This window comes from Apostichopus japonicus, chromosome 2, assembly GCF_037975245.1.
Source record: "Apostichopus japonicus isolate 1M-3 chromosome 2, ASM3797524v1, whole genome shotgun sequence".
NCBI lineage: Eukaryota > Metazoa > Echinodermata > Holothuroidea > Aspidochirotida > Stichopodidae > Apostichopus > Apostichopus japonicus.
In genome coordinates this window covers 22,791,464-22,819,458 of record NC_092562.1, presented here as the reverse complement: position 1 = coordinate 22,819,458, position 27,995 = coordinate 22,791,464, and the positions used below count along the sequence as shown (strand labels likewise).

General features: G+C 35.8%; 1 protein-coding gene across 2 annotated transcripts; it reads left to right on the top strand.

The window, feature by feature from the left end:
* Position 1: 1 nt before the first annotated feature.
* LOC139982660 (uncharacterized) lies at positions 2–26,858 on the top strand. 2 transcript variants are annotated; one of them, XM_071995705.1, is made up of 4 exons: positions 2–162; positions 18,440–18,513; positions 21,771–23,011; positions 23,141–26,858. In XM_071995705.1, the coding sequence occupies exons 3-4, from the start codon at positions 21,792–21,794 to the stop codon at positions 23,880–23,882; spliced, it is 1,962 nt and encodes a 653-aa protein (XP_071851806.1). In that variant the 5' UTR covers positions 2–162; positions 18,440–18,513; positions 21,771–21,791; the 3' UTR covers positions 23,883–26,858. The 2 variants fall into 2 exon arrangements, with proteins under 2 accessions (XP_071851806.1, XP_071851798.1); XM_071995697.1 differs by having other exon boundaries at positions 21,771–26,858.
* Positions 26,859–27,995: the final 1,137 nt, after the last annotated feature.

The following is a 27,995-nucleotide window of genomic DNA, read 5'->3' as shown; positions in this document are numbered from 1 at the left end:
TAAAGTTTCCTCTTCGGCTGTCTTCCAGTTTAGTCTCTTCTCACATCTCTGCCACTGGATGCAATGCGTCTTTGATTCTCTTTTCAAATCGTCAAGTTTCGAGGGTTTTCAAATCATCACTGAAATCAGGCTTCTTCAAGAAAGAAAAACGATTTTGTTTAGGTAAGACTCCTTTTTAGTATTTCTTCTTTTTGTCATGGAGTGATTAACTATAAATTTACTTTATTTTATAATTTTGCAAGTAATTTAAGAAAAACCTTAAAACTTTTTAGAACCATTGCCGTTTGATCGAAGTACAAACGAAGAGTTTGAAATGAAAGTTGTCCATATCAGGAAGTTAGAAAAATATCTAGAATCTGTTAAAATTCTACAGATAAATGTATTTTTTCATACAATACTTTCTTTGTATATTCTTTATAAAGCTTTCTCACACATCAAAATGCTACAAAATTTCCCTCTTTTTTTAATAATCTATTCTACACCCAATTCTACCAATTCCAAAGCTTGAGAATTCATTCTTTAAGAGTGTCCAAAATTATCACTCTAACGAGCCGTGATTTCAGTCTGTTCCTGGGAGTGAATTCTATCAAATTTAGCTCTTATAGAGTATTATAGAGACAACCTACATGAGTTCAATCTTTCAAAAGAGTAACTTTTAACTCATCTAAAGACGTGATAATTAATTCTGGACATTCTAAAAGAGTGAATTTCCATTCTTTGGAAATAAAGAATGATAAATGTCTTACCGTAGAGAGACGTGGAGTTATACATATGAGATTCACTCACCATGGGAGAGCTGATATTCCCAATATTTCGTTGGTTTATTAAAAAAAAAATATCACCAATTATTCCGGTACTCTAAAATTGATTCCGCTGCTCTAAAGAACCCGCATATTAATGATTAACTTAATTGAGGCGTTCTTTTTGATATTTTAGTGGCCGATTTTTGTATTGATGCAAAACTTTTTTTGGTATTTTTGTAATGGATGTGCTTCTTTAGGGAAATCGTTAAATAATAACGAGAAAGTGACAATTATCACGGAATACCACACGATTTTCGTTTACTTTAATATTTTCCAGGTATTACTTAATATCTACAGCGTTTCTCAGTTAAAAGCCACAAAACTGATTTAGATCACCAGTTTTACTATGGTGGGCAAGAGTATTTGTATTCAGAAGCGGTCGGAAGGGGGGGGGGAGGGTAGCAAGGGCGGCGGAAGCACTTTTAATCTGGGGGGGCACCGACGTCGAAGGGCACTTTGCAGAAATTCGATTGGACTGATGCAGCCTGATATTTAGTACCCTTTGTAACTCTTTTTCTATTATCTTATTTGCGTATACACATCACTCCATCAACGCCCGCCCCCCCCCCCACCCTCAAGGAAAATATGCATACTAGCACTGCAATATCCAATGTGCAAATTGGGAAACAAGGAACAAGTTTTCTTTTGAGACAGAATGAGGTGAAATCATGCTAGTTGCTAATGTAGGAACTTCCGAATTAGAGTTTATTTCTTGTTAATATCTTAACAAATTTTTTCCATTCGAAATAGCTTTGAGTTTGACCCTCAGAAATTCATTAAAAGTCAGGGGCGTAGCAAGGATTTGCAAAATTGTATGCACGACTATCTGAGCGGAGCGCCACCATCGGTTGGCGCGGAGCGTACAAGAAAATTTTTGGTTTTACAATGCCCTCAGATGGCCGGAAACGGCCCTTCCCGAGTGTTCATTCTGGTTCCCTGGCCTCTTGCTAGCTTGAGACACCTCAATTTTTATGTAGAAAAAGGGCACATTTTTAACCTGAGGAAAAGTGGGGGGGGCACGTGCCCCCTGTGCCCCCCGGTTCCGCCGCCCTTGGAGGGTAGGGTGTGGATGGTAGGTATATAGGTATACTTATTCGAGGGTCGATATGGGGGGTAAGAAGTTATATTTCTAAAACATTTCTGACATCATGTCCTAACATGTTTGGGAAACCAAAGTTATCTGCCGATCTAACGCCCGTCCCCGCCTTTCCTCGCCGTCAGCTGGGATGGCATGCACATGCATGCATGCATGCCCGCTCGTAATTTCACTCCAACGAACGACTTGAACGGCAACATACAGTTATTTTGCCCGATGAGCCGTGTCGAATTCATAATTTGAACATTAAAAGTGCAGTTTTGCTATTTCCGTTTGTGTCAGTGAATAATAAACACTGCTTACCAGTGGCGGACTGGCCACACGGGCATTTGGGCAATACCCGGTGGGCTGGTGGCCCGGTGGACCGGTGGGCTGGGGAGCCTGGTAAAAATTACAGCCCATTTTCACAGGAGTTAATAGAATACAGACGGGCTGTGTAGAAATATACTTTCAACTGTGGAAATTAGCTCATGAAATCACCATGTTAGTTAGTCTGTTAGTTCGTAACAAAAGAACGTGCTATTGGCAACCCGTCCCGTGCTAATATTTTTACGACAAAATATACAAGTCCGTGACCAATGCATTCTGACATATATATATACATAGCATTGGCAGAGAATACAGATTTTTTGTATCTGCACCTCGTCCTCTAGAAAACGAAGTAAAAAGGTAAAATCTTATTAGATTATTTGGATATCACTAAGTAGCGAAGTCCTGAGAGATAATGTATGAATAAAAATTACTCACATATACAGTAGGGTGTTTGGTTATCAAATTAGACGAATGTTAGTTATTATTTTTGGGTCTTTTTTAAAGGATTATTGTAACCTACAAACTTGAGAAATATAGCACCATTTTGCATCTAAGCATTCCTTAATTTCAAAAAATCTCAATGGGGAGGGGGACACCCCGTCGTCTTAGACCCCTCCCCCAGAACGGCGATCACTATGTAAGTAACATAGGCCTATCAACGAATAATGGGCCGGTCTAGGTGAAAAATGCCCGGGCCGGTTTTAAGACCCATTCCGCCCCTGTTGCTTACCCAACTGTAACATGTAATTGGTTCACTAAATTTGACCAAAAGAAAAAAATGAACATGATAATGACATGAATGACATTTAATGGTATCATATAAAAAAAAAATCAAAAACCTACGCCTATCCTTCATTCGTAATTACCTTAGTCAAGCGTGCATGATTTAATAAGCGACTCAGTAATGTAATTTTAATGAATCAATTATCTTGTTATGTTATGAAATCATCACCAGCGTATCCAAGCAACAACCAGATTTGTTTTTCATTTCTGTATATAGGATAAACATGCTCGGTAACGAGAATAAAACATATCAAATCGTGCTGGGAGGGTGGAAACAAGATACTATTGTTGCATATAGTATATTACCCGATTCACATTATATCATACAATAATATTGTATCATAATAATATATTATAAAACACTATTGTTGCATATAGTATTACCCGATTCACATAATATCATATAATAATGTTGTATCATAATAATATATTATAAAACATCCACAATACTATTGTTGCATATAGTATTACCCGATTCACATAATATCATATAATAATGTTGTAGCGTAATAACATAAAATGAAACATCCGTAATATTATTGGTGAATATATATATAGTGTTGCATGATACAATGATATGTAATGAGATTGTGTTGTTATATTTACAGTACAATAGCGTTGTATATACTAGCGTGCTAATCGACTGAGGTGAAGGGGCCTAACCAAGTAACCCGAAAATTACAAATGTGTTCCACAAAAAAAATACCCATAAATGCAAAATATATATATACATATATATATATGTGTATATGTACGTAGACATGTGGATGTGTATGTATAGATCTATGTATGTGTACATGTTTTTGTATCTGTATAATTGTACATGCATATGTATGATGTATGTAATATCTGATTAAGGAATTCCTTTAAATGCCCTCTATTTCGGACTCACCTGGCAGGAGTTTATTTTAAACATAACGTGGCGACTATAAATGCAATCACGGCAACACTTCAATTTGGTACCTACCTATGAAATACATATTTATTAATATTATCAAGAACCCTTTTGAAGAATAACAATCACACTTTTGAAAGCGTTTCCAACCCGGTCCATGAGAGAATGGGTTAATTATTTTTATTATTAATATGAATCCGAACCTTTCTTTTCTCTCCTGAAGGGTTGTGTTATATATGTTTTGAGATTTTGCTTAGATGTTAACGACTCTTTCTTGAAGTGGCACCCTTATCAATACAATTGTCAGAGAATAATTTATAAATAAGACATTCTTGTCTCGATAAAACATATAGCTAAACTCCATCGAGATCCGACTGTCTAATTACTTTTTATGTTTTAATGTTTACTTGTTCGAACTTTTAAATCTTAATTTGTTATTATGTCGTCCTTTTTCTATTACACAGATTTTGCGAGACATTAACTGTGTTAATCATTGTAGCGATCATTTGATTTGTAATATACTCAACAATTTTATAATTATACACAACGTTCCCTTAGCAATGTTATATGTCTGGCAGTTCTACAGACGTACTGTACAACCCTATATCTTAGACATGGTTGGATAAATATAGCGGTTTATAATTAATGAGATAATAAATCCTAATCGATTATAATCCCCTAGGATTTATTATCTCATTAATTATAAATATTAGCTTGCTTCATGTTCCAAACACCTTCTGTTTCTCAATTAATAAAACCTCGCTGAGTGCATAGTCTCAGCTGCCAATTAAATGAATTGCTTAATAACGTTAACGACGTAATATAATCGATAAATTTCGGAACAAAAATAAATTTGTGGATGTTGTGAATCGTCAGCAAACAAAAGAACAGATCTCAGTCCCAAATGGTTGTATTTTTTACACCATACTTTCTTTCTTTTTTTTTTTTTGGTTTTGAGAAAAGACCCTTTAACATCTGTGAGTCATCAACTAGAACGACTGGACTACTTAGTCTAACGCATATACAACCCATGTCAGTTCCTCATAGGCAACGCAAAGCTCAATGGTAAAACATAAGACTTTCATTGCCTGAAATAACATGTTTACATCGCGTGTTGAATGTCATTCGGGTGTCCTGTTATAAATAGAAATTAAACATGGTTTGGTCGATTGCTTACAGGTTTTTAAAACAATCTATTAAAACTAACATAATTTAGGCCGGAACTGAGGAGCCCATGTCAGCAGCAAGTTTGCCTTAAAGGAGCCTTCCAGTGTTCTTCGGTATATGTTTTAAAGAGAATATCTTGATAAACCAGAATAGCTATAGACATATATGACATATCTATACTAAAAAAATTGCCCAAAAGTTATCCCTTTAATACGATTTTTTGTTTTTCGTGATTCCTTTAACGTAATGTAGTTCCGTTCGAGTAAGACAATTACTTGCCGTTTTATAATGGGTTCCAATTTCGGGGGAAAACAGTTCTCCTCTATCAAGTAAATTATAAAGGAGAAGCATAATGTTTGAGAGTGTAAGTTAATTTATAGTGTTGTAGATGTTTGTAAATAATACATATGCAAAATGTAATATAGTATACAATGTGTTCCCTTGGCGCAAACAAACGTGTAACTCACAGCACACAGTATCATGGGCACGATATTTATATACAACATTTCCCATGATAATATAAACATATGCAAATCATACACTATCTCGCTTAACAAGATAAAAGGAAAAAAACGTAAAATGATAAACAAAAAAATACATAACAAAATGCAATTTTAATGATGAACTGATTCTATGTAAGTACACGTTTATCGTTTTCCCTTACAATGGAAATTTTTCGACATAGAAGGACAAAGGCTACATTGCAAGTTTGCCATATTATGCTAATGTAACATAGGAGTCTACTCGGATGTGGAAAGGAGAGAGGAAGGCGGAAACGAAGCTCATAAAAGTGAAGAGGAATACTTGTAATGCAATGCCCAACAATGTGTGTGTGCCACATATATACAGTACTCCTCGATAAGTGCACGAAAGTCTTTTCAAGGCATCCTTATAAGGTAAAGCATCTCTTTGCGTTAACTATTGATAAATGCAACTATTTAGTATAAAACTCTCATCATATTGAATAATATTTTTTTGTCGTTTAAAGCTTGACCAAAATTTCATCATAATAAACAGAAAGTGAAAGACTTATTTTCAATATTTCAAATTGCTTTTCGCACGTGTTTAATATTAATATATGTATATATAATGGTCCTTATGTGGCTTAGAAGATTCAGACAGGACTCATAGTTTGACTTAGCAGGAATACTGTCTTTATTATTACAGTATGTATTGACATTTTCGGCCCCTCAACCATCCCCCGGGACATTCTTAGATATTCTTTCCATAAAATTGCAACTTTATGAGAGAAACTAGGTTATAGTATTATACTGGAAATAAGATAAGAGTTATTTTTCTTCTCGGCATGTCGGACATGCCAAACCGTCAATAAATTCGTTGCCATGTCATTCATCGGTTTGTCACCCTCTGTCAAATTACATAAAATGTACTCTATGTTACTAATAATAGTAACTAGGTCCACGCTATGTCGTTTAAATGTGGTATAAGTCCAGTCATGAAACAATTACTCCCACACGTTGGTTTGCTTTTTGCGTGCCTAAAATTGATCTTAGTCCTATTCTTCTTCTTCTTTGTCAGTTTCTTCTTTGTAAAAAAAAAAAAGAGAAAAAAAAAAGAAAAAGCAAAGCGAAGATATTAAAGATATATTCATAAAAAAATATCATATCTCATTACCAAATCGCCTTGACATTTGGGTTAAATTGTCAACTAAATGATTTTCCTCCAGGTGTTATTGTGAGATATTTTTCGATTCGGCGTTCAATGCTGACGAAATGAACACTTGTATCGTGATAAGCAATTATTCAATTAATCTCTTTACATGATGGTGTAAAATATATATATAGCGTCAATGTACATCAACGTCCACGCAAAACTATCAAATGGCGATAGAAAAAAACTTAGGCCAACAGTGTCAACACCTGGGAAAATTGAAAATTGGGTTAAACCATTGAAATGCAACCCAAGTATATGCAAATTCTCTCACCGTTGAAAGAAAAGGGGTTGGTTGGAGGGAAGAGGGAGGGGCCAGGCTGGTTAAATATGCGATGAAAATCCGAAATATTTATATTAATATTTATTATAATTCAGTGACTGGAAATTGAAAATATTGAATAATCGAGAAATAAACTGAGGATAGAATTGTCTAGTTCGGAACAAATGGTTGAGTAATTAACAGGAATATGTTTTTCGAAAGAATTTGTTACAAAAAATTATAGGAAAGAAAGAAAAGGACGAAAAATGATGATCTCATTGCGACCAGGACGATTCTGAAGTCCACTCCTCCTTGGTATTGGCATAATCAAATGTGGGCGTGTGTGCATTTGTAGGGTATAACACGGAAACGCCGACCCTCACCAACGTAAGCGCAGTGCAACGATTTCGTTTTCCCCCATTCTTTTTGCTTCAGAGGGGTGCGGGGGGGGGGGGACGTTGAGGGAAGATATGCTTTCTTTTTGATCAGTGACAACTTTCGCTCAAGAATATATATATGTATTCTCCTGTCGATATACGTTCATACAACAAGTACTAAAAACGACTCTAATATTCTCTCTGAGTTGATTGAGTTGATATGTGAGAGTTCGTATAGCTTACACACGGATACAGCTCCTAAATATTTGATCTATACCTATTTGATCTATTGATCTATACGATACTATATAGTTGAGTTGAGTTGAAATACCATTAAGTGTCAATACCAAAGTAAACCCTTATAAATTCTAATAGAGACTTGAATGCCACGCGACTATAGAGAGCTTTCGATTCTTACTGCTTATTTTTATACATTTTGTATGCTGAGTGCTCTTATTCAGCCTAATTTGTTAGCAGAATATGATGATCGACCATTCCATTAGTGACGCTTCAAAAAATTATGAAACCAACCCAAGAAGTGAGATTTTGGGAAAGGTAAAATGTTTTATGATGATAATAACGAATAGTTTGATTAATTGATCAACCTATACACGTTAAGAGTTCGCATATAGACCATTGATATTCGTTAAGTGCAACCATTTGATGTAGTCTTGCCACGTCATGAAGACAAACAAAATATTGATTGGGCCTCGCCTTTTTTTAATTGTTGTTAATGTAGGTCAAAAGAACAAAGATTAATTGATAGAATTACTTACTATCGGAGAGTGATTGTCAGCTGAAATTATTGCATCGTTTTAGGAATATTTGACGTTTACTTCCAGTCGAAACCGGAATTCAAAGTATAAACTACAAGTTAAAACGTACCTTTGAATGTGCAGACAGCAAAATGAAAGAAACTGATTGGTTATTTTCCTGTATACTATACAAATCAGGTGGAACTTGACTACATCATACCAATGATACTAAGACAAACAAGTAAACATAATTATAATTGAATATAAAACGGCTTTGGCGACGCCTTTTGTGATTAGATCCCTGAAAAATAGTTAGACACTGTGATTGTTAAAACCCTGCCTTATATGGCAATAAACATTTATAGTTCAAGCCAACTTTTGAAGAAAACTGCAGGAAGAATTCGCAACGGATAAGTTCAACCTTCGATAGCTGTTACATATAGCGCAGTCAATGTGCCACTAAGAGCACTTTATATTAATATATATGAATTTTATGTCTCTCTATATATTCTTCGTAATTATTTGAAGTCTTTTTTACCATATATTAAACCAACTTATAACACTGTTTTTAAACTTACAAATCTGTTTTATAAATCCTAAAGTGAAGACCCCCCGAACAGTTCCCCCCGAACAGTTCCCAACAAATATCCCTCTTCTAAGCAGACGGTGAGTCGATTTGTTAATACGCTTCATCGCTTTGTTTCAAATCTCTTTCGACCGTGCAGGGGAATTATAAAGAAAAGACTTCCGGACAATACATTATACATACTGCGCGTCATTTAAAATGCAAAAAAAAAAAAAAAAACGTGACAAGGTTTTGTGACCGTGATATTGACATCTCTGTTTGCGGTATTGATTTTATACTTTATAAAAAAATCATTTAACTGTAACGAAGTGAGTGGATCAGTGAGACTGATGAAGGTGTCAAGAAAAGGGTCTTGGAGGACGAAAGATTTAAAAATGGTTGTCTGCGCCCAGCGCTTCTTTGGTTATCCCGTCTATAGGACACTGACATTTAACACGATATTTCATGGTTAATAGAAAGAATTGAGAAGAGGGGTGGGGGGGGGGAGATAAAAATTCCCCTAACCACGTGACTAGTTTGGGCTGCTTCAGATAAGCGGCACTCACAAACAAAACCTTTAGGTATAGCGGTTATGACTTAAAACGACCAAAGGTTATACAAAAAACCAATCGTCGATTATACAGATTCCGTATGAATTTCCTCCGATTATGTAATCTCCTAGTAGATATGACTTTATTCTCTCTTGTTAATCAGTTTATCTTATACTATACATATATCCCCCTTCCCCTCCATAACACCCCATACGCATGATGCATACTGCACCCCTTCATTATAGCCTTCATTCAGTGACAAGTTCATCTTCATTAGATGTGACAATACATATTTTAGATGACAGTTGTTAAACGAAAAACTATTTAAACTTCACGGAGACATTATAATTCAAGTGTTTAATCTTCAGAATAGCAAGACTCTTATCAATTGTTCAAGGTTATTGTTTTCGAGATGAAAAAAAAGAAAGAAAAAAGAGGAGAGAATAGAGGCTCGTAATTGTTCTAAAAGCGAGGTTTTCTGACAAAGTTTTGAACTTGAAAGGGTGTCCTTTTCTCCCTTAGACGATGTCATCTTTCATGCTCCTCTTTGAGGTTTCTCAAACGTGAAAGGATTTTTTTTTCATTTCGAGAACCTAAGTTGTGATAAACGCTCTCCCAAAAGGCCTCTTCACTTGACATTGTAAAATGTAATTGGATTCATTTGACCCTATAGCAGAGGGCTTGTCGACAAGAATTGCTCGTAAATGGAATCCTATAAACGTAAGGGAGAAAAAAAACAGTCCTTCGTTCTCGATTTCAAGCTATTAGATGATGTTAGATTCTCTTATCAGTTTTGAGTATCAGAAATTGATTATAATTGTAAACTTCTGTGACCTTTTGTGTTATTCAAAAGATGAAAGAAAAACGTAAATTCCACCTCCTCCTCCCCCCCCCCATCCCCCAAAAAGAAACACAAAACAATAATGAAGAACCACTAGTATCTTCTGAAGAGTGACCTGGTGTGCTATTTTCTTTTCTGTTTTTCTCTTAAATATGCATGTTTAAGTGGATATTCTATTTTACCAATCCACGACACAAAAGCCATACCAATCGGAAGCAAGCACTTGATCAGATTTTCGGTGAAGATTCGAAACTTTTTGAAGATGTCAAATCGAGTTAAGGGGACGATTTCAAAGATAAACATATTTCTTGTTATCAGATACACGTTTTAAATCAAGAAACGGACGAGGCAACGTTTAAGGATCACTTGACTATAAATGGTTTGAAAATAAACTCGCCCCCCCCCCCAAAAAAAAGGGGTTCGAAATCAATAGTTTTATAAGACTTGGTGTAAAAGGTCATTGGTATATGTATTTACATTCAAACATGTATATTGACAACTATAGCGGTGCCCAAATTAATCCTTATACATTTCTGATACGGCTTTCAGAAATATCTTAAAAGATTCTCGTCTATCAAGGCACGTTTTCAAGCTTTATCTAATTTTGAAATGTGTATTATAAATGGACATGAGTGACATACTAAATAGATTTTTCAAACCATATGTACGACTCTTAAATTACGTCACAAAACGTTACGACTATTTTGGCACGCGTTTCGAATCTGTAAAAATAAATAATAACCTATTGAAAATGTAAGTTGTTGCTTTGTCATGTATAGATCAAATTTATGCTTGCAATAATTAATTTTAAACGGCTATAAGAAACAAAGTAAATTCTCTTTCCCTTCCTAACCAACGTACCTTTTTAACGTTATTGTAATAATGGAAACAAATGCTAAGATCAGCAACACTATTAATCTTTCTCTCTTTTTTCTTTCTTTTTTCTGCTAAAATCCTCAGAGAATTTAATAAACTTTGAACAGAAACACGATCGATCAAAATTGGTCGAGTATTTGTCCAATAAACAAAATCGTCTTTACATCTGTCGACGGTATTATATAACTGATAAGAGATTATGATTTTGATGGGATAACCAGAGGATGAAGAACACACAAGGGGTTAGGGCAAAACAGATATACAAAAGTACGGTCAGATGAATGAGAGTGCATTATTTAATATTCTTTTTTTGGATATGACCAGACTAACGCGTAGTCATTGTCATGTTATAGCCATTTAATGCAGATAATGATAACGTTCAAGTGTTGAATTTATCTTCAAAGGAATGTTATACACACGCCTACATAGTCTAATTATTCATGCATGTTTGTGCCACCGATTCTATATTCGAGATCTGAAACATATCTTATTAATGTAGCAAACCTAGATTAAATTCTCAACTCTGTAATATTTATTTTATATGTTCTCTTGTTTGGGTTCTTACGTCAACCGTAAAGTTTGCTTTCTTCACGTTATACTTCACTGACCTATAGCAATTGCATTTGTATGAAGAATAAAATAAATATTTGTAAACTAATATCGATCTGTCTCTTTTCAAATTTCAATAAATATTTCCATCATCATCATCATCATCATCTTTTTTGCCCTTTCCAAAATGTTGATACTTAATTAGAAGCAAAATTTCTTCTGCAATGGAAGCATAACGGCACCGTATTGTCTATTGGCTTGATATAGTCTGCTATTAGCAATTTTATATCTTTTGAATTAAATATAATGCAAGTCTCTCTTAAATGCTTATCGGCTGATTACAGTACATCGACTAAAGCGGACAAGATTGATGAATTGTTGAATAGTTGCGGAAAGAGCAAAATAAATAAAAAATAAATAAAAACGTTCGTATAGCTCCAGTGATCACGCATGCCTCATCCCTGGAGATCGCTAACGTATCTTATATTCTGACAAGTGTTATATCTGTATAAGAGAGTATATACTGGACCGTGGAAAGTAAAAAAAAAAAACATCCAGGAATAAAAAGAAAGTTAACTCATCTACTGTGGATGTATACAGATGTAATATCGTTTCTCCACGCAGCCTCACTATACTGCTACACGCGGCACGATATCCGTCATCACAACTTATTCCGTTTCTGAGATGGAAATCCGGCCGGCGAGAAAAACCAACCCCACAAGTTTTCCCCAATCAGGTATACATACACGCAAGACGCTAAATACCCCATACCAGACTATAATGCACATTGCTCAATCTAGGTGTAAACAGATTTGTGTTCCTTCTTGGCTTCTACTACCTGCTCCTTACTCAATTTCATTGCTACCCCCCTCCCTCCCCAACCCCTAAAGACGCACCCTTTTGAGGTCTTTTTGAGTATACCTCCCTCACTATTTACGCAAGTAACACGGTCGATGCAGAGATGTTATAATATATTTAGTTATTGTTGTTGCGAGATTCTTGTTCCTTTCCGCTCTGTTCTCTAAGGTATAAACCTAATACTTGGAATGGCCTATATATTCAGTCCCAATATACCGCATATATATATGGTTCACTGGTTGATTTATTCAAAATGGCTGCCAGAGGTATGCTACTGATTTCTGTTCTGCTATCTGACAGACGGATCAGTCGCCTTTCTTGTTAGGACGAATAAATCAATACCCTTTGGTCTGTACCTCAAGATTGTCCGTTGGATTTTCGATTAAAACAGCTAAATTAACATGTTTCTACTTTTCCCCCCTTTTTTCATATACATTCTGACGTAGGATGGATAAACTTGAGGCTGTGAATCCTTGCCATTAAGTTTTCTGTTCTGGTTTCCTTTTCTCTTGTTTTGCCTGATCGGTTTCTTCTGTCCTTATGTAATCTTTATTGGAGCGGAGTGTAAATTAAAAGGTACGGAAAGGTGACTTTTACTAAATGAGAAAAGACATGATTGGAAAGCACACATCTAGACACACATATACAGATATTGAACTAAAGTCTGACATATAATGAGGACGAGCATGAGTGTATAGGGATATTATGGACAGGCCTGACTGTAAGGGGAGAGAGAGGGGGGAGGGGGTGTTGGAGTGGGATTGGGTACCGGTCAAGCAGTGGCCCGGGAAAATTTGGGATCCATTATAATGTATTCCCGTTAGCATGATAATACTTAAGGAAAAATGAACTTACAAAAGGAAGATGGGTAAGGTAACAAAATTGTCCAGGGTTACGACCTAGCGCTCGATTCCCTTGCCTATGGACTTATTCAAATATGGGATTTATAGACTTAATTACACATGAAAAGACACAGAGGCTATTTTTGCTTTTAGGTAGAGTGTTGTTGGGGATTGGGGTCAAGGTTGGCGCGGCAATGTTCAATATGCGTTTTGATATGAATAATTAGTATGTTAAGGTTTTTTCGGTGACGAAATAATATGATCATTGCATATAAAGACTTACATTGATTGTTGGCTTATCAGCGAACAATCACTCATCAATTACAATATTATTTTAAATTAAAACTTAGAGGTTTGGAAAGATTACCAACAAATGGCAAAACAAAGGATAAAGAAAAAACTTCTTGAATTAAATGTGCATGTGTTAAATGAAGGGTCAGGACCAATCACACGTTTTCATGGAACTTTAAAAGAGTTAAATTAAGATCTGTTGGTTTCTTAATGTCATTTTGTTTTTACTGAGAGAAACAAAAGCAAGGACAAGAGCTTTCACATTATCTACACCGTAATACATTTTTTTTACATGATCTATGCTATATGCTTGCTGATATGCATAAGCACTGAACTACCAGATTGTTTATGACTGCCATCTAACGTTTCCACCTCCAACAAATGGTCTTACGCCATGATATTAGCAGGCGACATATATTAAATATATACAATGTAAATTAACATATTTCTCTAATTACTTCCATCCATATTTCTTATCCAATACGGTATATGCATGTCATGTCATAACTCTTATGGTCGATCACATAGTTCACGAAGATTTCCTTTTCATATCGAAATGATGGCCGAAGAACTCATGTCCAAGTAAAATGATCTTTTAGATTATTACTTGCACCCTTGTGTACTTTACAAGGCCTCCAAACATTTCACGTCCGTTTTTGTCAAGGTTTTCAGATTTCTATCAGAATATATATCGGATTGAGTTGCGATCTTTGGCCTCATTGACGAGTCGACGAAGGGGGTAACACAGGAAGTTAAGATAATCGTGATTAAGTAGCAAGACAACAAAAGAACTGTTATACAAAGGAAATTTCTTAGTTAATCCTTGATTTGCCCCTACTAGAGTTGCAGAAGTGTGATTACTTCCTTGACCTTTATATTAAATTTTTCATTTGTTTTAACACCTTTTTTTATGATTATATCTTTAGTTAATATCGAATCCTCTTCAAGAGGGAAACGGAGTGGTCTTTTACATATTTCTGAAGAATATTGTACATCATTGTCAAAATTTAATATAAAAGAAAGAACTTTTAATATTAACGCACAAGCACACTTGGGCGCCCGCGCAAGCACGAAACACTCAAGTTCTGATGATCTAGTTCGTTGAAAAAGCGAACTTTTAAATTGATTAAAATGCAGCAGAAGATGGATAAGTGACTTAATTTACATTTGCTTTGTTTATCTTTCGTATTCCTTCTAAATGGTATTTTGGGGATAATTGTATTTTTCCAACCGAGATCGATATCGATTCTGCTTAAGTTACATAAGAAAACTGATTGGGAAATTATAAATAACTTTTGACAGAGCAAATCAATTATTAGCCAGAACGGTCTATGCTATAGAGCAACTGAGCCACTCAATCCCACCCACATTCCCACTCTACTCCAGTCCCTTACTTCCTTCAGCACGAACCGATACTATATATATGCTTGCCATTCCATTCGAATGTAAATGAAAGGATGAGAAATAGCTAACATGAAAAGACTAGACAATAAAAGAAACGTATTGAAATCCTCCAAAATAGGAAACAGCAATTTCCCTCTGGTTCATAAATTGATAATGAAAAATAAACAACATTCAACTTATTAAACACTTTTAATCAGTAGGCTCCCTTTGATAGATCGGAATATTGAAGTAGAAGGCTTAAATAAGACCTAAACTAAACAGAGAATGTTTTATTAGAGTGAAAACTGCCCCGCGTTTGCCTGCCAGCATGCTGGAAGGTTAATAGCTATTGCCTGCAAATCTTAGCGTTCATTCAAACTTCACGGGGGAAAAACGTTAGCACAAAAAGCAAAACAAAAAGAGAAGAAAAATTAATTGGAGTAGATTTCTATTTCTGGACGTTTGAACGTTATGCCAAAACATAAATCGAGGCTTCAAATACGGTTAAAGGAACCAATGACAGTGCGTGTTATATATGATTTTGCCTTTGAACCAATCACAGTGAGTGTTATATATGTTTTTGACTCTGACTTGCATCGTCAGGACATGTAAGCTAATCAGGTAAAGCGTCTGTTGCAATTTTGTCATCAGTACAGAGAAATTTTATCTTAAAACATTCCTTCTCACGTGACTTGTTCGAGTTTCTTTCAAAAGAACAAAATAAAACTGCTAATATAGTAAAAAAAATAGTTAAGTGCACCCTTTGTGTAGTTTTCTAAATAACTAAATAAATCGTAGGAGAAGGGAAAACGTTTTAACCTACAAATGTGTAATATTTCTTTCACGGTGTGTTAAGAGATGGACAAATAAAAAACCTCAAGTAGATATATCAACTGGAATAAATATTTAATGGCAGGTTTTAATTTTACCATTTTCATTATTATGTCTCTTCACAACATGTGAAATAGAATTACAATTACTAATTAATTTCGCGTGCTACACTTTATTGTATGTGGGTAGCATTCCTTCCTAGCAACCAACAGCATGTATGAGAAAATGAGACATTTAGAAATTTGCAATTTACAAATCTAAAATAACTATTTTCCAGATATTTTTTTCTTGAACAGTCATCAGTGACAATCTGATCGAAAAGGTCTGTCACATTGTAAGTCATAAAGGTCACATGTTGACACAGGAAGTGAATCGATACCAGATTGTATCGTTCTCAGCCCCCTGGACCTCATGTAGGGACTTGAATAATTCATGGAGGCGAAGCTTTTAACATCCGTTTGATATTGTCCATATTATACCTTGATTAAAGAGGGGATTTGTCTAGGATACTCAGCAGTTACTTTATATATATATATATATATATATATATATATATATATATATATATATATATATATACATATAAATAAATAAATAAATATACTTGCTCGAGTACCTTTATAACGGAGAGTTGAATTAGATAATATGTTATTGATAAACACACCCATAACTTACTTTAACACATGTGATGACTAGATTCGAATCTATCTTGTAAAATTTACCATTCCTCACAATTCCGAATCACAGTTTTTTGTTTCTTCCATCAAAGTAGTTAATTTTTTCTTTTATTTGTTTACAACTTATAATAGACCCATCAATATGAGATGATAAGTATTAAATACTCCGTTTTGTTTCTCAGTTGATGGATTACACTTTCAGCCTTTTCCAAGGGCATCAGTTTATTACTTTCAATTCAGACGTCGTGTCAACTCTCTTTAAATCTCAGAGTAGAGATTTGGCCTTATCGGCCGTCGATAGGATCAAATAACCGTCTCGAGTGTTGAGCATATATAGCGTCCTTCGTGACAAATGATGACCAAAAGAAAAGAAAGTCATGAAAATAAAAGGTGTTAACTACGCTTTTAGACCTTAAATATAAGGGAAACCTAACGCCCCCTTAAAACGACAAAAAAAAAACACGAGTATAGCAAAGAAAAAAAAAGGGCTCAGTTGTTTTCTTACCATATTTAAGCTGTAATTTATTAAACAGACAATTTAAATCTTCTTCGTTTCAAAGTTTATATATACTGGGACTTGATGGAGAGAAATGTCAGATAAATCCGATTGGGTAGAAAAGTTTTGTCAATATTAAAGAGGATTTATAACCAAACTGTCACCAATATTGTCACAAAATGTGCTAGATAGCGATAGTAAAGGGAGAAGAAAAGTCTCTCATGCACGGCATTAAACTTCAACAAGTATTCATTTAATTGTGTCGCATTCAATGTTATGTTCATCTCTGTGGACACCTTGGAGGGATGTAATAGAAACACACAACCAGACTAGACTTTTTGGTAACATTCTAGCAATTCTAAAATAGCAAATTTTCTGAAAGTTTGAGACAATACTGTTGAGCCTAAAGATATTCATTGTAAGCGTCGTATATTTCAAGAGATATTTCTGTTTATGATAACAATTAAACAAAAACACTTAATTGAGATATATTCTCTTTGCATGAGATACTCTTGAACGCAGCTACAAAATCATATATGGTTTCGTCTAGCGGGGTGTGATTATTGTTCAATATGTATTTTCATAGTACACAGAATGAAGTAAATATGAGTGTCTGATTGGCTTTCGTTTTTTTTTCTTCATTTTCTTCATCGTTTGTTTGTGCGTGGGTTATTTTGTTCATATTTTAATTCGTAGGTAAAAATTAACAAAGTCGCTGTTAACTGGAATTCTTCTCCGCATAAACACTGCGGTGTACTTTAGTAACTAAATTATCAAATATAAGTAACTGAAATCAGAGGAGAGAAAACACAGAAAACTTAAGGAAGAAATTAAATCCACTGCAGCAACTGAAACACTAGTAGCAATTTCAAAAATTGTCTATGTGATGTCCTTATTATACACTTGTAAAACTCGTCATTCTTTGCTCATTATAGAACAACAGACATATCTCTCATCACTCCCAGATTCACGATCATGTTTATGTCTTACTGAATGGAATGAACTGCAGCTTTTATCTACCGCCTAACCGTAAATTAACCCACACACGTCATGATCCAAACACAACTAGGTTCAGGGTTTAAGTGGGAATTTATATTCGCAAGCATTAACTCTAAGGCTACAAGAACAGTCTACCACTTGGAGAACACAAACTGTAGAGAGCAACATACCACCAAGTTAAAATCGTGTGGCCACCAGTACCATACCAATGAAGGTCCAAGGGGTACAGCAAGCCTCAAATCGTGACCATGCCACTCTCTCTTTAGCAAAATGATGCAGATAGTGCTGAATCGTTTATATACCCAAGTTATAAACAGAATCGGTGCACTGTAGAGGTATTATTATAAGCTTTTTGGCTGTTCAAGAGAGTGACTGTACCTCACCTCCTCCTCTCCTCTCCTCTCCCCTCCCCTCCTCCCCCTCCCCATCCCCATCCCCTCCCCTCCAGACTTAATCTGTAAGCCGACTATCATGATGCATCATTTCTATTCAGTTGTGCCTTTCTTTCCTCTCAAGTAATTTACATTGCGTGTCTACTTTCTTTTCCTTTTTCTTACAGATTCCAAATCTATACACCGACGTTAGTACTCCACTTTGACTAACCTACAACAAGGGAAATATATTAACCTATAGGTAAGACAGCATAGACTGTTTCATGTAGGAAGAGATGAACAAAGGGATAGGAGTTCATTGTTACTCAATTTATTGAGGTCTTCACCTAAAAGATTACAAAAAAATAGAGATAAAAGCAGGCGCTGGCATCAAGTATCACAAACATCTTCCTCTTTTGTGTGAGAAATATGTTTACTTTATTGCTAAGTAAGACCTTCCGTGTCCATGACTGCTCATTCTTTTTAAATTTTAAACCTTTTTTTTTAAATTTTAAACATTTTAATAAATCTTTACATGTATGAAATCAAGTAATTATGTTCACTTCAAAAGCAGAGGATGTTTTGCTATACAACAAGCGATAGAAGATTGTATATGTATATGTTGTTTGAGCTAAATCTTGAGGTTAGTTCCGGGTATTTTGCAGGGACGGGAGAGAGGTAGGGGAAGGGGGGGGGGTGAAGGGCGGATTTAATGACATAAATAGTAGGTTATTTTATCAGACGTGAATCATATTCATTCAACAATAAGTTAACAGGCATCGTAATTTTTGGACATTATGTTGCCACTTTTACCTTAAAGGGTTAAAAGACCCAAAGGGATATACCTTCATTTCGTTGAGTGGAATGGAGATGTACAATGGCATTTTGTAGAGATCGCGCTTCTTAAAGGAGACAACAACCCCGACCAACATCATGGGTGGTTGTGGTAGAGTTCACTGTTACGAATAACCTCCCAAAGCAGCTTAGAAAATTCTTATTCCATTCGGGAGATATCGCAAGTTAAATGTCACTCGCACATATGGCCATGCAAGACTTGGTCAAGTCTAAAAATGAAATCCTGGAGCTACATTTCCTTCATTTGTGTTTAAGTTTCGCTTCATTTAGTTCAATGATTATTTTCTGTAATAGAGATGGATTTTAAAAATAATGAATATAAAATATTGAAGATCTGAACATGACCTAATAAAGGTTTTGCTTTCACTATCAACACCGTCAACATGCTATCTTGAAATTATGAATGAAACAGCGAGGAGGAATTGGAATGTGCCAAGTCCTCGCGGCACTATGACATCACATATTAACACAATGACAGCTCCCAGACATGACATTTAAAGTACTATCTGCCAAACAGAACGAGATTTTCGATATCCGTTTAAGAGAGTTGTTTACAACAAGTTCTCTATCATATAACCTAAACATGGTAGTTTGGTTTTGTCTCCTTAAACTCTTTCCCCACCCCACCAAACCCCACCCCACTCCACCCCACCCCACCCCACTCCACTTATCACCAACAATCATTTGAAAACCATCTGCCGTTAGCCTCGCTATTCAAGATAATATCTCACTACCTCTGATGACATCAAACAAAGTTATGTCGAATGAAAAAAACAAAACAATGGAAATCTAAGCTGAAAGAAAGTCACTATATAACTCAGTGAAACCTCAACGTTGTAAGTAATCAATTTAAATTACGGCAACGAATTTACGTCCGGACAGTGAATGGTTAATGTACAAGAAGACTCACGTCTCTCTTTCTCGATCCATATACAGTTCAATTTTTAAATAGTATATTTCCTCTTCTCTGCGGTGTAAGTATGTGGAAACAATTAGACTCAATTAAGCTTTGACAAACGCAAGATCACACGTTTAGACGAGAGAGTGTTTTAACCTATGATAAAGAAAATGACGTCATATTATGCAAGCAAGGTTATTTGATGATGTGTTTGTACGTCCCACACACATTTATTAAATACCAATTGGTTGTATAAACAAGCTGACATTGTAGTTCAACATACAACTAGGGATGACGGAAAAGAAATTTAAAAAGAAATATTAAAACATATATTTTGCAATGAAAAGAGGAGTGAAAATACGACGTGATAATTGTCGGCACATTTTAAAAATTGACACCAGTAATCAGGTGTTGTGATGACGTCATTTGACTTATAAAAACAACAACAACATGCAACAGAAAAAGAAGTAAAGAAAATCACAACACTGAAAATTGTTGAAGTTACCCAAAGGTGATTAATTTGCTTATTATCTGTAAGAATAAATACCATCTAACAAAAAACAATATATCTTTGTAAGAAAGTCATAACAGTCGGCTGCCGTAGTGTTAAACTTTGTCGGATCATCGGAAATGAAAAAAAAAAAGTAATAACTTTCCTCAAAAATTTGTCTCTGACTTAAAATTAATGTCTTCGGGGAGTACACAATGCTTTGTTGTGCCGACTATTTAATACGTATTTAACAGCATAATTATGTACATGGCGAGTTTCAAGACATGAAGCTGTTTGAAGTCTGTAAACGGGTATTGTAGTGTTTCATAAACCGATGAGTTTACTAAATCAAGACCACGTTCAGTATTCAATGATTGGTATAATCCAAACACGATTCCATCCATTCGATACAGCTGCTGCATAACATCTTAAAGGGAAATTGCTCCTTTAAATCATCATTTTGAGACTGGGTCTGCAACGTTTCCAAACTACCGTCTATTACATGCAATGAGCTAACAACTGATCAAACTATAGTACAAGGCAATCGCCTACATCGTTCCAACAAACGAGGGTTCATCAGTAAATTAGTCAAGAAATTTGTTTAATCCTTAACAGTTTCTCGTCCGGACAATGTTCATAGCAGTAAATTATATATACACAGTATAAACCAACATGCAATTGTCCATATTTTGAAATATAGTTCTCTCTGGAATGAATTACGACCTCAATTGATATAAGATTTTAGTATAAGATGGCATCATAATAATCAAAATCTACTCTCAACTCCTGCATTAACTGACATTAGCTGGGTGCAGTTCAAGACGAGATATTCCCTCTGACATTGATAAAACAGACGGCACTCCAAACTGCCCGTGTTCATGCGCAGATCATGTTAGTAGCAATGTCGACCGTCAGTACTTTGCTAATCATTTCATGCATTTCTGAAGATGCCAATGTTGATCTCGTCTCGCTGCTATATGCGTTTATCTTGCTCAAGCTGTAGTCGAGAGTGTTGCAGCATGTTAAAAATGATCTTACCTTACTCAAAACAAATACCGGTAAATTACTTTATTTCCTCCATTCTCCCCTCTTACTCCTCCTGCCCTTCCAAACCCTTCTACACCTCAGTAACCCATGCGAGAGCGAAGCAAGAGATTATAAATCATTGATTATATCCAGATATAAAATTGAGATGTTTGCAATAAGAAGCAATTCAATTAGTTTTCCATCTTCGCTTAAACATCTATTTATGTCTATTTCTTGTTTTGGTCTTCAGAAAACATCTATCTATGAGAAGATGAAGGAGGTTGCGGGTTGGTGTCTTCTTGCTTGCTATTTCTTAGTTATTGTACATCCTGTGCAATCCGAAGCAGAGATCCCCACCGAAGATGTCGGCGGAGACGATTGGACGACCCTTGAAAAAGTTTTCTCTCTTACACAAGACCAACCTTTGAAAGGAGAAAGTGAAGCATTAGTCAAGAATGATAAAGGTAGTGACGAAGAAGTAGAAGAGACGGAGGACGAGAAGCGAGCAAATCGCTACAACGCTCTGAGAGGAAGGTATCCAAAATACAGAGTATCTGGACGATCTGATAACACTGATGCCATCGACGAGGTTAGGAATTTACAGGACCAAATGGAGGATGAAAAAAGAGCTAACCGGCGTTTTTCCGTAGGTAAAAGCCGTTTCAGGCTTAGAACGCGGAGCGAAAACGACGAAGACAATGAACTCGACGATGAATTAGAGGAGGACAAAAGAGCGAACAGATACAATGCTCTTCGAGGTAAATCAAGATACAGGATCAGAACAAGATCAGATGATGAAACTTGGCTTAATGATGATGAAGAACAACAATTAGAAGAGAAGAGGGGTAACAGACATAGCAGTCTTCGAGGGTCGGCCAGAAACAGGTATAGACTTAGGACAAGGAACGGTGATGGTGAGGAGGAAGAGGAAGAGGAAGACGGAGAGGAAGAGGAAGAGGAAAATAACATAAAACAAGAGTTAGCAAATGAAGGGGACGAGGAAGAAGGAGAAGATCCCACTGACCCCGAGAAAAGAGCGAACAGATACAATGCTCTTCGAGGTAAATCAAGATACAGGATCAGAACAAGATCAGATGATGAAACTTGGCTTAATGATGATGAAGAACAACAATTAGAAGAGAAGAGGGGTAACAGACATAGCAGTCTTCGAGGGTCGGCCAGAAACAGGTATAGACTTAGGACAAGGAACGGTGATGGTGAAGACGAAGAGGAAGAGGAAGACGGAGAGGAAGAGGAAGAGGAAAATAAAATAAAACAAGAGTTAGCAAATGAAGGGGACGAGGAAGAAGGAGAAGATCCCACTGACCCCGAGAAAAGAGCGAACAGATACAATGCTCTTCGAGGTAAATCAAGATACAGGATCAGAACAAGATCAGATGATGAAACTTTCCTCAATGATGATGAAGAACAACAATTAGAAGAGAAGAGGGGAAACAGACAGAGCAGCCTTCGAGGGTCGGCCAGAAACAGGTATAGACTTAGGACAAGGAACGGTGATGGTGAAGGGGAAGAAACTTGGCTTAATGATGATGAAGATCAACAATTAGAGGAGAAGAGGGGAAACAGACAGAGCAGCCTTCGAGGGTCGGCCAGAAACAGGTATAGACTTAGGACAAGGAACGGTGATGGTGACGAGGAAGATGAAGAGGAAGAGGAAGAAGAGAAAGAAAAAGAAGAAGTAGTAAAAGAAGAGGAAGAGGAGGAAGAAGAAGATCCCACTGACCCCGAGAAAAGAGCGAACAGATACAATGCTCTTCGAGGTAAATCAAGATACAGGATCAGGACTAGATCAGATGATGAAACTTGGCTTAATGATGATGAAGAACAACAATTAGAAGACAAGAGGGGAAACAGACAGAGCAGCCTTCGAGGGTCGGCCAGAAACAGGTATAGACTTAGGACAAGGAACGGTGATGGTGAAGACGAAGAGGAAGAGGAAGAAGAAGAAGACGAAGAAGAAGAAGAAGCAGAATCGGTGGGAGAAGGTCCCAATGACCTCGACAAAAGAGCGAACAGATACAATGCTCTTCGAGGCAGACAAAGATATAGGATCAGAAACAGGTCACAAGATGAAGACGGTTTTCTTGATAACGAGGAATTCATGGAAGATGAGAAAAGGGCAAACAGAGCCAGCACCTTACGGGGTAGAACACGATATAGGGTACGGACGAGATCAGATGACGAAGCAATGCTTGCTGAGGCCGATAATTACTTAGATGAAGAGAAGAGAGCTAACCGAATGAGTTCCGTCTTCAAAGGCAAGGCAGCAGGGAGACGTTATCGACTTACCGCACGATCTGATGATCAAGCTATAGAAGACGACCAGGCAGACAAAGAATGATGTCACCAAGTGTTCGTGTATATCAATTCGTCCAGCGCCGTAAAATGCTGTACAGTTTAGAAGATGTGGGTTTGTAGAAAGTTTAATGTAAATACTATGTTCAGCAGGTAACCAGTCACGCGCATCATTTACGCAAACAGTGTAGTGCTAAGTTTCTGTAAGTACTTTAAAATAAACACTGGTATTTATGTCTATTCATTGCCTTAAACACAACGACAAAGTTGTGGGCTATAACATAAAACCTGATTAAAACCACTGAATCTAATAAAGGTTATGGGTACGATAAGAAATATATATATATATTGCGAATTGACCTTGAGAAGGTTAAGGTCATTACTTATTGTCACGGCCATCTTTGAGGTGTAATATTTGATATTAATAATTCTGCAAGGCTGTATAAAGTAGTAAATAGTGACCGTCACTCTCTGTTACTACAATGGCATATTGTCATGACTTAGGGTATCCATCGCATAGTTACATCTCAATATAAGGATACGAGGGTTGAGAGTTGATCGTGTTATTTGTTTTTGAAGTGTTTAGGCTATAACTTGAGTGGCTTTTCGTTGACCAAAAAATACAGAATTTCCGTTGACAGACTACACATTTTTAAGGCTTGTATTCAACGAACAGCAACTGTGTAGGTCTAAGTGTCTTGGTTTACAAAAGGTTCTGTAACTTTTACAACGAAACTAATTTTAGCTTATATCTAAACCCACTGCGCTGAGGGGCAAAACGATTTGTGAAGAGATTTGTGAGGGAAATCTCCAAATTACCCAGGGCCATTTTCAAGCTATATGTGACTTAAGTTATTACAAAGATTTCATATCTGGCCATACTCAGTTTTCGACTTGGTGCAAGCAAGGACTGAAACAACTTTAGAGTTATTGGTTAATTTAATATTTGTCTACCGATTAACCATAATGATTTTCTTTGGCGTCAGTTAGTACTTCCCTTTTAGACGTACAGGTGCTCGAGGTCCCGAACCTGATAGAATATAAGACCGTCTGATATATTTAGATGTGTTCTCAATAGCAAAGTTGTTGAATTTTTCTTTTATGCTTTCAAGACATTTTGAAGCCGTGAATCCTGGTCGTTGATTATCATTCAGTATATATTAATTTAAGTAAAACTCCTAATTACTTACAATCTTCTTCGAGCACTTCGAGTTGATGAAACAAGGGAAACCTTGTATTGTTTATTGCTTGTGCATAGAGCAAGTCCTAGCCATTGCAGATCCTACTCATATGTTCACAGAGAGAAAACCATGTACCGCTACGGACAATTCTAGTCGGAATGTCGAAACGAAATCTCAGCTTCGTGTTATTTCCAACGTTAAGTATCTCTGTCGTGGATTTATCAATCGTATGCGGTACAAAGCTGTTTCGATACTATTGATCTGTATAGCATAATATCGGATCCTTGTTGCAGTTTATTATTTTGATGTATATACAGCGTAATGTTACCGATGAGATTCTTTGTGACTATAGTGCATTCTTTGTTAACATTTAGTATGAAACACTAACCATATTTCCATGTCCATACTCACAAGACACTGTTAATTCGTAACGAACATATCGGTAGTATTACTATGGAAATATTATAATGAATAATACTTTCAATATCTTAGACGGTGTCATTATGGCTTCAACCGAGAGTGGAAAGTTTTGTATATTAAGACAGAGATGTATTTTAAATTAATTAAACATATAAATTAAATTATTTATTAAATGAAGGAACATATGTGAGTAGATCTGTCATAAATATTTAAAAAAGAACTGTAATTAATACATAAATCAAATAATAAACAAATTAACAATGATTTTTTTTTTTTTAATAACAGCAACCACGTTTTTTTCCCAATGTCTTCATAAAGGCCAGTGTTGATGACGACATGATAACTCTTGGATACATTAGAAGAAACAACTTCCTAAATTATTAATTAAATAAATATATGTACAAAAAGAGAGTAAAAGTCATCTTTTTTTTTTTAATAAGACTTAAATGATTAATTCTCAGTAAAAAGTACCCTAAAATGGTATATTTGGCTAAAATAATTTTACAGACGTAGGTTACAGTGATATCATCGACTAACCCGGCTTTACAGTCATTGGATTTTATAGATCCTGTAGGCATGAATACGTTCATTCAGTTAGTATTCAGCATTTCTTTACAACTCCGAAATAGATCAACTCTGTTCAGTACAACATCATTTTAATAAATTATAAACAGTATTATAAGAAACAACATGGATAATGATGGCCATAAAAGGCAGAAACTTTATTGATAAATAAAAACAAAGTATGTATTGTCCATATAAATATTGGAGGAAGTATCCCATCTGTATAGGCAGACATTAATGATAACACGTTACGTCCGGAGATGGGTGATTATACTAACTAAGCAAACGAGATTCTACAAGTTTTTTTTTTAAACTTCTGACATATATGTACAAATAGAGTGTAAAAGAGCAGCAGTAGTTTCGAGGAAGAAGTAATCTTTTTTTTAATAAGACTTGAGATATACCCCCTCCCCCCCCTCCAGAAATACAATTTCAACGCTCCTATTTGAGAAATTTATTTGCATTAATTCCAAATGGTCGTGCAGAAATCACCTTTAACCATTACTATATATACATTAATCTATTAGGATAGGCTTTTAAAAGTGACAAGACCACTTGGAATTCGCAAGTAAGGTTGCTCAAAGCTTTTCAAGGAGTTTCGAACAAACATTTATATATTGAAAAGAGTAATACCCCTAACGAAGGATTATCGTTATGGAAGAATATAAACTTATAAAAATGGTAAAATAATAAAAAGGGGGGGGGAGGAAGGGTTGGTAAAAGTTTCCGTTCCGCACGAAATATTTCCGTGACGTTTTCATTTTTGACTATGCTACTATACGCTTAGAGGTTCATAAGCTTATGTGTGACAGTATTTCTTTAAAAACGATATTGAATATATTAAAACTGCAAATTTACTTATTTTCTCATTTTGTCATTTCTTTTTTTTGGGGGGGGGAGGGGGGGGGGAGTTATTGTCAAATATATATTAAACCCTTTGACAAATTATCGCACAGGAATAGCATCATTTGATTTTAGTCTGATATCCCTTGTCATACTATTAAGTCATATGGGGAGAGCAAAAAAAAACGTATTGTGAACTCCATGCAAACACCAAAGATGTGTATACACAGAGAAAGCGAATCCAAACCACATGCGTCCTTCCGTCAGCCCGTCAGCCCTGAGGAACGTGAGTTGTATTAACCACAGAGTATGGAGTGCGGAGATAGAAAAACAACCATGCTTAACTGTAAAGGTAAACATATAACACGCCAAATATCGGTAGTGAATGTTCTACGCTCCATTCAATTGAACCTAATTTGAGCTAGGCCTATATGTGTTATATCGGTGAATTCACCCTATTACCACCTGATAACAATCAAACGACAGGACGTGTTGTACCTTTTCCATCACCCCCCCCCCCCAACCAAGTAGAATAAAATAGAGAATTAAACAGGATAAAATTAATGTCGTCACACAGATAATAATTATCTATAGCGTGACAAACAATGGTTTTCACCGTATACTGACAATGATGCTAAAACAATACACTAATATTAATGAGAAACTATGGAAGTTTAATATATATATATATATATATATATATATATATATATATATATATAGTTATAAATATAAAAAACGTGTTAATTACAAGGACGCATCAAAACTGCAAAGCTATGACAAATTTCTGCACCTATATGGTTTCCATGGTTGCAGCTTTCGGCAATCAACGAATTAATCAAAAGCGATCACAAAACAGTTTGCAAGTTAACATGACATTGGAATGTTATCCGAGTCCCTTTCCCGCCCTCCCCTCTACCCTCTTAAACTAAAACATTTAACGCCCTAATACTTCTAAATGCCCCTACTATTGACAGATGATGTGTGGAAGGTTAAACACATTCACAGTAAAAATAGAAGTTCAGAATTATTGTAACTGCCATTGATCTTCCAGGCTCACTTCCCAACTCAAACATCGCCCTCACACCAGCGTCAAGCGATCACAAATACATTGAATATCATGACCCCCCCTCCCGCCCCCCCAAATAGTA